The following is a 16,457-nucleotide window of genomic DNA, read 5'->3' as shown; positions in this document are numbered from 1 at the left end:
GGTGGCTGTAGCTCACTTAAAGAATTTAATTAACTTTATTTTTTCAGAAGAAGAGAGAGAGAGGATAAAGACAATGTTTTCTTTGCTTTTCTTTTTTATTAAATTTTAAAATGAACCACATACTTCTTATAAATGATGGCCAGCTATTTCTATATCAGTCTCGGTTGCTGATTCATGTGCCTCGCAAATCAATAGAGAAATTAGTAACAGTAATTCACTCCCGCACCTTCAAAGGGACAACTACTAGGGATTAAAGAGCCATATCTAGTCCTGCTTCAAATAAAATTTAACACTTAAAAATGGTATTAAAAATTGAACAGATTCTAGCAATAAAATGGTTATGATTAATTAATTAACTAATTATTCAATAGACTTAAAAAAAAATATTTTTTTGGGTAAAACATGTCCGCGTAAATATATATGTATTGTAGTTGTCATGCAAATTTGGAAAAATCTATCGATGTAAATTGGGACAAAACAACATGTGCAAACAAAAATTTTGTATAATTATTTTAATAATTAAATTACACCTACCAATTCGTGGGCTAGTTTGTATCATTGTTAATGACCTCTAGCGATGAAAGCATTAACCGCGTGCGTATAGGGAGTCAAAATAAAAATTTAATATCAAACCTCTATGTCATGTTTAGGGTATTTTAATTATTTGACGTTGGCACGAGTGTACAGACAAAGTATAGATTTAGCATCCATAAGCCACAAAGTACAAAAGATTCTTAATTAATACCGAGGGCCCCAATGCACATTATGTTGTACAAAGAAAGCTTCCATTGAGATGGAAAAGTCTACAAAAAGAGTAGAAGATGACAGAAACCATAAGCATATCAAGTTGGCATTTTTTTTTGTTATGAACGCCATGAGAAAAGAGCTTAAGGACCAATAATATCGACAATGCTGGAATCATTTGTAGTTAAACAAGAATTATTTTAGGAACACATATATACGCACCAGACACATGCCTAGTAACTCATCATTTGGCTATTTCTTTAATTTCATTTTCTTAAGAATGGATTATTTGATAACCCAGCAGGAGTCCCTCAACCATTTTAGGCATTTGTCAGTCACCCATTTAATGGTTGTTAGGGGTGTAAAGGAGGGCCACAAAGCTTTAGTTCCATACTGCTTGAGTAGTGAAAAGAATTGTGCTTATAAGGGATCTCCATTTTCTTTTCCTCACGAGGTGCCTTTTGGACAAAGCTGTGAGGGGTATCTCCCGTCCTGAAAGGGTAGGAGGAACTCTCTAAAGCGGACAATACCTCGGACGAGATACAACCCCTTTTTCTGTTCTAACAGATAGGGCGCTCCAGGTGCGTAGACCTCCCCTGCACAATCTTTCTCACTCGGAGGTAGTGTTAGGGGTGTAAAGGGAGGCCACAAACCTTTAGTTCCATATTGCTTGAGTAGTGAAAAGAATTGTGCTTATAAGGAGTCTCCATCTTCTTTCTCTCGCGAGGCGCCTTTTGGACAAAGCCGTGAGGAGTATTTTTTATCCTAGAAAGGCAGAGAAGACTCCTCAAAGCTGACAATACCTTGTGACGGGACATAATTCCTTTTTCTGCTCTAACAATGGCTATCTCTTCCAAATTAGTGCTGCTTACCTCTCTGCCAGATTTGATACTCCCAAGTTTGGGTGTGCCGAAGTATGTTTATTGAATTTTCTCACAAGGCCTGAAGGTCTCATGCTTTGTTATTTCTTTCTTCCTCTTTAGCATGGCAGCATCCTCGTACTTAATAGTTCACATATTCTTAGCCTTACGTGATGATTGGTGCACCTCTCTATTACACACATACATACATACATACATACAACCATGTTCAAGTGTATTATTCTTAATCGACAAGTGTATAATGGGATCAGCTTTTGGTAACTCCTCAAATTAAAATTTCTAAAGATAAAGCATAAAGTTATATTCAGACTGTGACAACATAATCAGCTTATGTTGTCCTTAACAAAGGAAAGAAAAGCACCAAAAATTATTTGACATGTTATAAACAATGTACGTGATAGCCGACAGGAAAACGTTCGACAACCAACTCTTTTATTTAATTGTCGAATGCTTTCCGATGCATTTCAGACTTGCTCCAACCCCAGCTTTTCCCTGCTTCTCATATGACCGACCACTGCTAGTACTTGGAGCTATAAAATTAGTTGTTCTGCTCAACTTTATAGCAAATTAATTACAGCTCCATGATAAACCATCAACTCCTCTCAAGTCTGATTCCTCGGCACAGCCTGCGGAAATGAGCAACTGTGATTAGTGGGATACAACTTCCAATTTGTCATCCACTTGGGTCTTCAGCCAAGAGTGGCTAAGAAAAAATAAATGATACACTGCAGCTAACCTGCAATCCTTTCCGTCCTATAAAGACACTGCCACATATAAAAAATGATAAAAATTTTTGCAACTTGAGCTGCGGAAGATCCCTTTTGATGGCCCAAAATTTGGATCATCTGAAATATTGTTGGTAGAAATATAAGCATAAATCTCTCAATCATTGCAAAGTGACTTAAGATGTAACAGAATAGCTCCCGTCGTGCAAAAATAGAAGAAATATTGCCACGTCTTGGAATTGTAGGACATTCCTATAACTAAATATCTATTTGCATATTTTTATAAAATTGAACTAAAAATTCTGTAAAATTCGTAGATTAGACCATCCATTTAAGCATAACCCTGTATGAACCAAATACCACCTATCCTAAATTCTGTAGGAAGGAAAAAAAAACCTTTATAAATATTTTTGTCTTTCTACAGCCTAAAGACTAGCAGTTGGATGGAGTTTGGACAAGTTCTTAAAAAATACAAAATATCCGACCCAATCTTATTGAAATATCCAAAACAGTCCGATGCACCCTCCCTATCCTCTCTTTCTTGTCGTTGGTCTTTCCTTCAAAGAAACTTTATTTCTCTTTAAAAAGGAACCGAACAAGGTCGTTGCTTAGTTCTCACACATCCTGGTTGGGAATCTATTCGCCCGGACATATTTATTCCTCCTTTCCTCACCACTCATTAGCCCATGTTTCCATCCATATAAATAATTGTACATGAGCTAAAAAATGAGCTCCCCTCCCATGCCTTTGTGCTAACTTCCCCTTACGCCGCCACACTTATATTCCATGCACCACGGGAATAACTAGAGAAAAGAAAGTACCGGCATGGGGTCTGGCTGGAAGCTTTTGCCAATAGCATGCCACTAAATAATTGGATCAAATGTGATTGTAGTGATAGAAGATGTGGTGAATGGGAAACACGTTGTAATCCATCAAAGAATTGTAGAAAATTTGGTCCAAGGATCTCCATCTCCTTGCGAGTGATTTCTTTTGCAGCTTCCGCTGTAAGCTCTTTGAATGGTTCATTAACCCTATGAACGGAAGCATCCATGGGTCTTTCCCCATAAGAAGAAAAAGAAAAATATCTCAACTTTCGGAAATTAACAAGGAAAGCTTACGTGAAAAATGCTCAAAGTATACAGCGTCTCCATGAAGTATTTCATGTAAAATTAGTGGGAATAGAAAAGTGAAATTAAAGAAAAAGAAAGTGATGGTTATTACGGTAACAAGGATTAGCAAGAAATATCGACTGATTTATAAATATGTCATGAATTCAAACAATTATAAAAGTTTTCAATTATCCATTAATAACCTGAGTGATTTAGTTAGATAATAAAATATATGAATAATTGTATAAAGACAGAAGTGAAGATGTTCCTCTGCCCATGACATGACGATTCAATTCAGACCTGCTTTTGGATTAAATGACGTACTATTTGCAACTCTCTGTTTTTTTTGTTTTTTTTTTCCGGAGAAGAATGTCGTTTACGTTTTTTTTTTAACAAACAAAACCTAAAAACCATGATTAACTCACTGGTCCGTTGCGAGCCAAAATGGTTATAAGCCGATTAGAGCCAATACGGCTGAATTTATTGGCCTCATCGACGGGTCATTCTGAACAACCGACCAGTACACCACTTGTTTAGCGTATGATATAAGAAGAGACTCGTACTAAACATGCACAATATATAAAGAAATATATATAGCATACGTCAAGAATGCTAGGCTTTATCTAATCTCTCCCTTTCATTCAGGTATAGACTTTGCAACCAGTCCTCGTCAACTGAGCAGCCCTAAGTTCTTCTCAGTAGGCAGAATATGGTCGTGCCAACCTGCAGCAGAGGAAACGCAACACAAACTCATCGATGCTATTTATTTTGGTCAATTCCAAGTCTGGGAACTTTTTATAGTTTGCTTTCGTCTCTGGGTTCTAAATTGTCTAGGTCATTTCTAGATGTAGAACTCAGTTATTTAGGAAAAAAAAAAAAATCTTGCCTTTTATTTAATGCAAAGGATTCACAGAGCATTTCCATTCATCTAGAAGAATATCATAAAATCTTTCTCCAAGGGAAAAGCCTTATGAACGACTCCATTCATCTCAACAAAATACCATATAGTATACTCCAATAAATTATATAAAACCGATAGCTCTTCTATAACTGGAGCTCACACCGGCAAATGACACATTGCACGAGCCTATCAACCTCAGGTCAGAGATGGCCCACGAGTGGTGAGCAAAGCTAAAGAGATGCAAAACCTAGTAAAGATTAAGCGCTTATAAAAGGCACACCTCGGTCCTATAAAGGGGAAGCTATCCCACTTATGTGGTAGCACCTTTTTTCCCCCCTGTAAAAAAGAAAAGGGGAATTTTAAGCTGCCAGAATTAGCACTCATTTTTCCGGGATAAGCCTTCACAACTGGTTTTCCGTTGCCAATCAAAATGCACCATTATGTTCTTTCTTCTCTTCATCTCCATTGAGACCTTTCAAGTGGATTCTCCACTTGGTCAGCATTCGCCTGCCTCGAGTGATAAGCCTGATTACACTCTGGCTAGAGAAGTTAAAAGAAGTCAGATTTAAATAATCAAAAATAAGTATGATACAGAGGCACAAGCATTCATACAATTGCCCTTAAATATCCACAGCCTTTCAGAACATAGCTATCCAAAAAGAATCTCTCTGGTGAAGCATATATACATTGAGGAATCAGTAGCAAATATTTGCACGCAAAAACCACGACTTGCGCTGATCAAAGGGTCAATAAATAGGATATTGGAAACTCTTATTGTTGGTACTCCGGGTTGAATGCGAGAGCCTCCCTGTAGATTAGCTCTTTCATCTGTTCTTCTGAGAGAGCATGCTGCTCAAAATCAAAGCTGAAGGGCATCATGCAGTCTGGTTCATCACTAGTGTCATGTAAAGATGCCAAATAGGGATGTGCAAGCGCATCTTCAACTGCAACAAATTGAGAGTGAAGACCAAAAGATTGCAAACATAAGGCCAAGAAGACCAAGCATATATGTTTAATCTGCTGAAACAAAATCAATCTTCCTAATGATATAAAGTTAGATAAAGAAAAGGTTGCAGAGAGAGGTTTACGGGGAAAAAAAAAGACCCACTAGAGCAGGACTGAGCAGGAAAGCTATCGATAGGCAAATAACCAGAGCTCCTAAAATCTTACTTTGACAAAAAATCAGTCTATCATCCTCCATTTTTAATAAATCAATAACCACCTTGGCCAAACAAGGAGTAAAAGACAATGTAAGACGCATAACGCGCGCGCGCGCGCGCGCACACACAGAGAGAGAGAGAGAGAGGTAAAAGTTAAATTAGCTGATTAGTCAAGTGAACCATCCCAAGCATGGTGGTCAACACTTTTTGGGTCCAGTGAAAGGCACTCCTGGGGCCAGCAAAGTTAAACTGGGTTATTGTTAAACTACAAGAGCATTTTGAGGAAAAGATAGGACAGTGTTAAAACTACAAAGAGCATTTTGAGGAAAAGAACACCTATTAGAACTTTATTCTAAATTAAAAAAAAAAGTTTAAAACAAGGTAATTGCAATTGAATGAATTGTGTCCAAAGGTACGTGGAATGAGATACCAATATTCTAAGAACATGTACCAAATGACTCAACAATAATTGTGGCAGATCTCAGTCTCTTTTTTTCTTTTTAAGCATAGCCTGCTTGTGATGATGTTTAGCACTGTACATAAAAACAGGGTGGCCTAATACACAACTCCTGCAGCTGCAAGATCTGAGGAGGGTTAGATATATGCAGCATTACCCCCATGTGTGAAGAGGTTATTTCCATATTTCGAACCCATAACCCCCATAACATAATAGAGCAACCTTACCATTGCACCAATGCTCACCTCTTCAGTAAAAAATATATGCATCGGGAAAGTTCAAATTTGAGCACTCATAATGTAAAAAACCAATGCAACTTATATGCAGAAGTATGATTTTCAGCAAGGTATATTTTACTTGATTACTTTTTCTTATCATTGTTACAGATTAATTTAATCCAGAAACAAGCAGAATATGTAGAATGAACATACCAGTTATTCTCTGTCTAGGATCAAATGTTAACATCTTTTCAACAAGATCAATAGCTAAAGGGTGGACATGGGGAAACCTTCCAGGGAACGATTGCCGTGCATGACGAGGAAGTTGGCGAATATATAGTCTTGCATTTTCATTCACAAAATCCAAATCAGCCTCATCTGGAGTGCCTATAAGCTGCATGGTGCAACACAAATAACTTTAGCAGACTCATGTATTAGCATGTATTGCAGAAACATCAGTAACACATTAGCATCAGTGCAGAAGAATGCATAATATAGTTATGCATGATGTGCACAGAAAACCATTACTGTGAGACACATAAAACAGGGTTGGTCAAAATACTAAGTTCTAGAAGACCCTTAAAACCTACCTGATTTATCCCATCTATATTGGGATAGTGTTATGGATCAATAAATTAGCCAACAAAGTCTTGGTAAGAGTGAGAAGTATACTAGAGAGGCATAGATTTTGCACCATTTATGAACCAAATGACAATGAATAGATTGAGAGTTGAGACCATCAATTATGTGCAAGAACGCTCAGAGGAGTCCCTAGTAAGAAGAGGTTCTCAAACATATAATAAAGGATCTTAGAAGAGCAGAAGTAGATAAATGTTAATGTAGATCGAAGTTATAACAAAAGATTTGGCAGAACTTGCAATAACTCTAGAACGACCTTTAATAGGAAAATTAGTAAACAAGATTCATAAAGCTTCCCCTAATAATTGGGGCAAGATTTGATGGCTATACTTAAATGGTTATCAAGCTTAAACACTAATAAGGTGTAAAGGTTATTTGTCATTAAAGTAAGCTAAGCATACATTAATAACATTGCCAATCAATTTGTTCCACGTATTGGACCAAAACCATTTGATATTGAATATCAATAGCAGACCTACCACCTAATTACCGGCAGCATAGTCTAACAGTTGACACGAAGCATGTTTTAGCTGTACAAAAAGTTTAATGAAGATCCAAAAGTAAGATATCGATATATACGTCATAATCATTCAATCAGCATTTGAATATGTCTGTATATTAAAATTATCCAATAATTCTGGCCACCCTTTTGGTTGATTGGTTTATATGACGGGATACAACCAACTTCTAGCATTAGGACAAGCAATATAGGGTCACTATGACATTAAAACGCCAAAATCCATCAAATAATTAAGAAATAAAAACTGATCAAAGATCAAGCAAGAGAAACAGTAACTTCCTTAAGCACTGGAACTGGATTTCTGAATCCTTTGCTTTTTATCTCACATTTAAAAAAGTCTTCATTCTTTTTTTTTGGTAACTATAAGCAATTTCAAATCTTCCCATATATCCTCCATTTATCTAATTATTTCATACTTTTCATATGGTACTTATTACTGCCTTGGTATGTTGTAATAATTAAGCAAGCATTAATTTAGCATGTTATCAGGATATTGTCATGAAGCCTTACTCCATCTCATCAGGGACAAAAAAGAAGACATTTGATCTGGAAAATATATTCCCTCTACAACTCAATAAAGGTGATGGATAATGGATAGGAAACAAGGTTAAAAAGAGATGGATTAACCTCCATTAGTAAACGTAACTGGTGCACATGGTCCCTTCCTGGAAATAAAGGTTTCCGGTTCATCAGTTCCATAAAAATGCAGCCAACAGACCACACATCAATTGCTGCAGTATACTCTGAAGAATTCAATAACAGCTCTGGTGCCCGATACCATCTTGTTACAACATACTCTGTCATGAAATCAGTTTCTGAGGTAGTACGAGCAAGTCCAAAGTCACAAATCTTTAAATCGCAGTTAGCATTTAAGAGGAGGTTGCTTGGTTTTAAGTCTCTGTGAAGAACATTCGCCGAATGTATATATTTTAATCCACGAAGGATCTGATAAAGGAAATACTGCATAAAGAAACAGGGAAAGAAACACATGAAATGAGTTACTTGCTCAATAACAAAAATATTGAATTATGCACAATTGTGCGGAGGAGATATAGTAACAAAATAGTATGGTTTTCAAAGTATAAGGTTTGAAAGTCACGAGTTCAATAAATGGAGTCACATGAATGCTGGTCCATCCAGAGAAACATGCAAGAAAAGATAAATAGTATGATATTCATGTATCAATATTCCAAGTTCCTTGCATCATTGAAGAATCAAAGTAAATGGTGCACAATAGAATGTTTAGCAGATTGCAAACAATGACCATTGCTTCCTCAAATAAGTGATAACTTATGTAGCAGGATACCTACTGCAATTCTTGAGGTGCTCAGCAGATACAGCTCAGAGTTATGGTGGATATTTATTCATCAGAGTTGTTATTTCCGTACAGAAAACATAAAAACAGCTTATCATATTATCATTCATCTTCGCTGAACTTAGGAATGATCATGTGATACTCTATTCATTTCAATTTTAACTCACTCAGGCTTCACCAAACAAACTGATGTGTTCACTGTCATCTGAAAATATAAGAAGCCTGGGAGTCTAGAAAAGTCCAAAGCAGCTTTCAACTGGAGGTGAAGCTTTCCCTAAACCCCACCAAATGTTTGTGAAATTATTAACAAGAAAACATTTGACTGAAGTGTGGGAGGTGTCACTTTTCCTTTTTCCAACAGTATCATCATATCTAATATTGCATGTATATGAAATTTAACAGTGTATTCAGAAGTTCGTGGAGAAACAATGCGACCAACATATGGTTGAACTTAAACACCCTTGCCGGAAAATATTTAGGCAATCCTCATGTTGCTTATGTATTAATGAAGACATAAACATAAAAACCTTTTCCTGAATCTGGACCTCAACCAACCTTCTCTGTTGCCTTTACAAAAGAAAGTTCAAAATAGATCAAAACATTGGATTTTGTTGCGTTCTTTAATCATTATCACATCCCAAAAAATGGAAATTTAACAGAATTGGATAGGAAGTTCCCCTTGGTGCAGAACTTACCTCTGAGAAGTAACAGAATTGGATATCGATCATATTAGATGGGAAATATAAATGATTTAAAGAGATAGGATAATGGACATGCATTGTGTTGGTTTTCAGGTGGTTGTAAGGTGCATATTTTTACTTCTTAGCCTTTAGCTTGCCAGTTTGACAAAAGAATTCATGCTACTCATTAATGTAGTTCAGCTTACTTATGGTAGCAAGTGGATAACTTATCCCCTTCAAAAAAATCCCATACAATATGATAATAAGCAAACAGCATCATACAGAAAGAAAATAACAAATTATGCCAACGCTTGGCATTAATGAGAACCACATGACAACAGCATTGCTCACACCCAAGTTTATCTAAGTAATTGGAAATACTTGTGAGCTTAAGTTGAGATTGTCAAGACACTAGCACCAGTGAAGATCTCAGAATATTATGATATATGATGTTCTCTTTGTTGGAAGGTTGCAACTTGCAACTAATTCAATTTCTCTCTCTCTTACTCCTAATATGAGAGTGAGAGAGACCGTTAAAATAGAAACATAAAGGTTCTGCCTACTGTAGATATAGAGTGGAGAGGATTGGGGGGGGGGGGGGGGGGGGGGGAGGTATCTTTGAGTTCTAATGCAACATGCAATACACTGAGAAGTCATCAGGCAGCAACCACTAATGAAAGAAAAATTTTTAGCAATCTTTCTATGAAGGGGAGAGAAGTTCGATATGCACATTTTTTTGGACAAGAAATTGCAATCCTTGGTTTATGTTAGATCAACTTTAATGAAGATTGACAAACTCTTAATGGGGTATCCAAGGTTTTCACCTAGATCAATATCTTAGCTGAGATAACAGATTGAATTAGTACAGGGTATCAACAAGCACAATATATTTGAAATGGTCTTCTTTATCTCAGTTGATATAAGTTATATATCTCGAGATATTGGTCAATACAATATCAATATACTCCTAGAGATTTTTGTACGTTTGTATTGTTACCTTAATGGATTTTCTGATAATCTAATACACATGAATGCTTTGAAATAGCAGCTTATATCAGCCCCGATCTCAAAATACAATAGTTCTTTCCAAAATCTTCTGTCTTTCAATTTCGGCCCAGATAAACCAAGAACTTGGTTCATCTTCATTTTGGTCACCCAACAAGATGGTGCCCATATCACAGCAATTGGAGAACTTGGGTGCAGTGTGATATAAAATTTTAAGGATTATCCATGTAAATCTTTGTCTTATGGCTGTTTTTTCTTAAAACAATTTTAATGATAAACTAAAATGACCCCCATGGCAAATATTAGGAAGTCAAAACTTGCATCAATCTCAAAACTGTTATTAAAATATTTAGTCAATAAAATACAGAAATGTGGGTTATCAGTGACATCCAACTCTAGGAAGCCTAACAACTCAGTACCTTGTGTGAGCTCTTTTATTCATCGGCGCTACCAATAAATCTGAAGCTTTATTTCACCACAGAAGAATTCGAAATTAATGTCTCCATTTACATTCCTTTCAACTTTTACAGTCTTAACTGAAATGTTTCTTAATATGGAAACCTAAATAAGTAAAGGATCTATTTTGGCATATAACTACACAAATAAATCTTACTAAAAGTAATATACTTACCAGCCAAAGTAATCAAAATAAAAAAGAGGATAGAATCAGGATAATTGGTACGGCATCATCTTTGGTTGTGCACTTATGTTTGGGCACCGTAGGCCCAATGCATCCATATCTTTGGAAATGGTAATATGTTTCTACATCATTGTTTGATTTTCTACTACCTCTTATTATTATCTACTGCAATTTTAACTCTTTGTTTACTGATGCTACACCAACCTTTTCTATGATATTGATTCCTTCACCAAAAATTTAGAATTTATTTGCCAAAAAGACGAAGGAATCATTATTATTTTCTAGAATATCTTTCTGACCCATATTGGAAGCCTCCTTAATGAAGATTGTCATAGGCTAAGTTTCAGCCTAGAGTAGCATTACCAATGAGAATTTGAGCCTCAAGCAACACTAAAAGTAGGTATCACAAGAGGCCACTCAATTCAAAAGCTATTACTTGTGACATTCTACAAAACTGGATGCATTAAAGATCTGCCAATCACTTAGTTTACTTAATTGCACAAGGGTAAAGCGAAAAATGCTTTTTTATGAATTAGCAGTGATTCAACCACAAGAATCATTGCATTCATAGCCACCATAAAGGATCTGCATATACTTGTATTGCAAGCAATGATGCACAATACAGTAAGAGTAGTATCCATTTACAAAGCCAAATCAGCCACCATATTTGAGCCCTCGAAGCAGGATGAGAATTCAAGTTAATGATCAGAAAGAACTCAGTGGCATGATTTTGGTGGCATATCATTGCTAACAGTTATATTGGATTGTTATAATGCCTGACACATTGATATTGTAATGCAAATCGTGCATAATGTAACAATAAAAAAATCCCTATTTTGTATAAAAGACAAGTTGTATTAGCATAACCTGACAGTGCTCCTCAGACAAAGATTGATTTGAGCGAATAATTTGATGGAGATCGGTATCCATTAATTCATAAGCAATGTAGACATCGTTGTATGTTTCTCGCACAGGAGGTGGTATTATATCTCTTATAGCAACAACCTGCATTGCAGATGTATGGGACAAAGTCAGAAAGGGAACCAAGTTCAGATTTCGTATGTGACACAAACATGTAAAACTCAGACTCCCCCTCCCACAACAAAATCAGTTTGTCACTAGGCAAGCATGTTCTCTTGCCTAAGATCCAGCATTACATAAAATCATACTATTTTCTTACTAAACATTAAGCAAATGAGGCTGCGAGAAGAAGCAACAACTGTGATAGATATTACTGCTAACTATTGTACATAAATAAAAAATATGACTGAGATATTTTAACCTCATTAAATTTGACCGTAAGAATAGCCTAATAGAGAATTACTTTGATAATCTTAATCTTATAAAGCATGATACTTTGAATAATCAAAAGCACCGGAACAGATAAAAGAGGTGCCAACACTCAAAAGGTTATTATAGATTCATTGCCTGAAATGATAACCTAAGTACTTTGCCTCAGAAAAAAGATAACCTAATTACTTTAACAGGAAATAAGTAGAAGAGGTCCCACACCGATTAGGTTTAAAAAGAGCCAAAAACACTTGGGTGGAGCAATCAAGTGTATCTGTGAATACTTCATATATTCAATGGGAACTAAAAGTATCAATGAAATTGTTGAGAACAATACCACCTCAAAAGTGGAAGAAAAATAAATTTAGCAATCTTAATAGTTCACAGTTCATAGAAACTGGTTAATGTAAGTGTGCAGAAGCTTTTTCTTTTCAACTGCTATCTGGTCAGACAATCAGATCTATATCTAATGAACATGATTGTAGCTACAAAGTTATGCATCAACAATACTTACAAAAATGAAAGAGATTAAATCCAAAAATAACCATATAAAGGATGTCACTTGAAGTGCTCATGAACTTGAAGTGATATATATATATATATATATATATATATATATATATATATATATATATATATATATATATATATATATATATATATATATGCATGAGATTGATGCCGTACGTACCATGGAATGCATTGAAAGATGCTTTGTAGTTCCGTGGCAAAATTCAAGTGCTAGTTGGCGATTTGATTTCAAGCATGGTTTCAAATTTCAGTGATTCTCCTCGTGGAATGCCAAGATGGTGCACTGTCATAAGTGCCAGACGGGATGGTACCACCATCATCCTAACATCACGATTGACGTATCTAGGACATTCCCCGTCCTAAGTATCGGGATGAGATGAGATGACTGCAATCCCATTCCACAGAAAAACCGTAACAACCCCATCCATGAAATTTAAAACCTTAATTTCAAATAGTATTTTTTAAAAAAATGTTTTTGTGACTAATGTACAGAGACCGTGCTTAAAAAGTTTCAGTCAAGCCCGCCCTCTTTCCATTCTTCGGATTAAATAAGACCCTGGGACATGGAACTGGATGGCCCAACTCTCGTAAACTCAGATTCCCCGCCTAGCTTGGCTGAATTTACATTCCGACTTCTTATAGTCCAAGTAAAGGATGAGGGGTGCCCTAAATGTGTGCGGTAGCACTCCTTATTTCCAGATAGAGAGTAATGAAAGCTTTGAACCAACGAGTTACGAGGCGACAACAAAAGACCTTCGGTTCCACCCCTCCCGGTACGCCGGTACGGGAGGCAAATAGGAGAGCTAGCAAGGCAGACCCTGCTGTATCATCTAATCTCTTTCAATGTCTCCAAGTCCTCTTTCTGATCCAATTGGTCCGACCAAGAAGCCTATTTAATAGATTGTCTATTGCTTGCCCTGCAACTGGGTTAAGTGCTTTTCATTTATCTCTCTCTCTCTCACACACACACAAATATTGCAGGTTTCTTTTTTACCCTTTTTAAGGGTCTGAACCAAGAGGATTTAACCTTTATAGCAAAAGTTGCTGTTTTTGCTCAATTTTGCCAGCGCAGCCTTCCTATTGTTATTCCTTAGGTATTTGATCTTACTCCCTCCCCAACCCTGATTGCTATATCAGAAGGCAACGTATAGCATATGGATATTTTCATCTTCGATCACGGCAAAAATAAAAATCACATTTTTAATCTTAAGTAAATACTAATTTCTGATGGCTGGCAGAAGATTCCTCATTGACATCATCAGAAACGACAATCGATCCCGAGCAATTGATGCCAACGAGCTTTGCCTAGTTATAGAAACCCTCGTCAAAAGTGTCAAGTTGCCATACAAAAATCCTAGGATGGATATCACACCAATCTAGGCAGGCACCATGTTACCATAATGAAACAGCCAAAGATTTTCCGAGTCAACAGATTAATATGTTCACTTCTAGATCAGATATAGAGAAAGTCACTAACATTTTCATGATCCATGTGCCGAAGAAGCTTTATCTCACGGAGCGTCCTCTTTGCGTCGATCTTGTTATCAAAAGCGTTGGCGATCTTCTTAATCGCCACTTTCTCTCCAGACTCCGAATTCAAAGCGGAGCTAAATCCACAGAACAGAGCTAGAAGATTAGCGATCTCCGTAGATCAAAAAACACAAGCAAAAGAAGGATAGTTTTGGGAAAATTACGCATCCGAACAGAGAGAAGAGTACCAGACGATCCCGTAGGCGCCCTTTCCGATGGGCATGATGGGGGGCTTGTATTTGGACGTCACCTCGAAAATGTTCCCGAAGATGTTGTACTGGATGAAGCGCCCGCCGTGGCTGAGAGTCGCCTGAATGCTCTCCAGCCCGGGTGGAGGCGTCGCTGCAGCTGCCGCTGCCGGCGCTGCAGCCCGCTGGGGGGGCGGGCCCGCCTCCGCCATGTCGGTGTCCGAGGGCTGGACTCCCGCATCCATCTCTTCCTCTTCGGATCCCCCAAAAAAAACCCTAAGAGGCAAAGGCAGCAGCGACAGCAACAGCAACCGCCGAGGATTCGATCCACTCAGTCGTCCCCCCTTTGTCCCTCTTCTCCCCTCTCAAGCCTCAACTCCCGAAGATCTAATATTTCATTATTATTTGTGAGCTCTTCCCCTTCTATTTCGTGCCCCCTGTGCTAAATGCGGAAGACGCCAAAACGGAGGAAACCTACGAAGTTCAGTAATTAATTCAGCTGTTGTTATTATTATTATTATTATTTGGATTGTGGGTTGGGACTTGGGAGGTCCGCTTTAACTCCTTCGCAATGAAATGGGAATTTTGGAGCTAACAGCAAAGTGGGGGATGGGGGCGCTCACCCTTGGTACGAGCAAAGATGATGATGATGCCATCGGTTTGCCGCTGACGTGTCGTGCAGAAGGACTCGGGAGATGGGAGACGGATGGTGATGATGAGGGGCGGCGAAGTCCCTTTGACTATAGAGTGCACGGATTGGATTATGCGACCGTCGGCTGTACAGATCGAGGCACGGGCCAATGAGAACCCAGAGTAGCGCCTCTGCACGCTAGAATGACTGGCGCCGGAGGAACAATAGGTGGCCACGCAGACAGTGGCCGTCCGATCGAGATCGGATGCAGGCGACGTGAGGCGAACAGCTGCTTGCCCGCTTGGTGGGCCAAACCGAGGAAAAAGATTAGGAGGATAAAAAAACAAAAGAAGTACGCTGACACCTCAAACGTTACCATTTTTATTTATTTATTTATTTTTGTTTTAGGTCGGATACCAATACGGAAGGAGACCAGGAGACCGGTGATGATGATTAGGGAAGAGAGGACCAAAATACGTGGGGCACAGCTCAGCTGTTGCATGAAGGGCTCCCACAGCATCGATGGCATCCGATTCATAAAACCGCATCCATACCATAGTAGCACATGGATCATGAGAGTTGGAAGTAAATGATGCTTTTGATGGTTCCACGATCAAGGCCGTCCGGTAGTGAAGGTGAAGCGGCCCCACCAGATATGAGGCATTCAATGGAAGCAGTCTTGGCAAAAAAAGTGCCACACTCGCTCGGTGCATCTCATCCGTTCCACCGGCCAATTAAAAAGGACAAACGGCGGAGGCACAGGTCCATGCCGTGCCACGACGACACCAAAAAGTAATTCCGTCGAATACCGAGTCTCCCACGTTACCTTCAGAGATTGCAGCACCGAGTCTGTTATGGAAATCAACGGTCCCAGAAATACAGGAAAGTTGCGCAAGCTGACCTTGAGCTCACCGCCTTAGGCCCTGTTTGGGGGAGCTTTTGGAGGGCCAAAAAGTACTTTCTGGCCCTCCAAAAGTACTTTTAGCTAAAAAATGGTGTTTGGTAAATTTTTTGAAAAGCTGTTTCAGCTTTTGCGGGAAGCTGAAAACAGCTTTTGGAAGGAAGCTCCAATTTGGAGCTTTCCGAAAATACTGTTTTCAGCTTTTTCGGAAAGCTGTATTTTTGACCAAAATACCCCATGTAAAAAAAAAAATTCCTCCCCCAAAAAGATTCCTCACCGCCTGTTCCTCTCCCAACCGACCCGCCCCCCCTCCCCCCGGCCCTGTTCCTCTCCCAAACCACCTCCCAACCCACCCGCACCCCCACCCCCGCATCACCGCCGCCGCTGCTGTG

General features: G+C 38.2%; 1 protein-coding gene across 2 annotated transcripts; it reads right to left on the bottom strand.

Moving 5' to 3' along the window:
* Positions 1-4,905: 4,905 nt before the first annotated feature.
* Positions 4,906-16,076, bottom strand: LOC103700827 (mitogen-activated protein kinase 1-like). 2 transcript variants are annotated; one of them, XM_039130342.1, is made up of 7 exons: positions 15,157-16,076; positions 14,534-15,007; positions 14,293-14,422; positions 11,862-11,999; positions 7,982-8,314; positions 6,486-6,589; positions 4,906-5,304 (listed from the first exon to the last, which is right to left on the bottom strand). In XM_039130342.1, the coding sequence occupies exons 2-7, from the start codon at positions 14,776-14,778 to the stop codon at positions 5,301-5,303; spliced, it is 954 nt and encodes a 317-aa protein (XP_038986270.1). In that variant the 5' UTR covers positions 14,779-15,007; positions 15,157-16,076; the 3' UTR covers positions 4,906-5,300. The 2 variants fall into 2 exon arrangements, with proteins under 2 accessions (XP_038986270.1, XP_038986269.1); XM_039130341.1 differs by having other exon boundaries at positions 6,409-6,589; positions 15,157-16,073.
* Between the last annotated feature and the right edge of the window lie 381 nt (positions 16,077-16,457).

The sequence above is a fragment of the Phoenix dactylifera genome, chromosome 9 (genome assembly GCF_009389715.1).
Source record: "Phoenix dactylifera cultivar Barhee BC4 chromosome 9, palm_55x_up_171113_PBpolish2nd_filt_p, whole genome shotgun sequence".
In the NCBI taxonomy this organism is placed as follows: domain Eukaryota; kingdom Viridiplantae; phylum Streptophyta; class Magnoliopsida; order Arecales; family Arecaceae; genus Phoenix; species Phoenix dactylifera.
The sequence above is the reverse complement of the archived record's forward strand: the minus strand, read 5'-3'. Positions and strand labels throughout refer to the sequence as shown.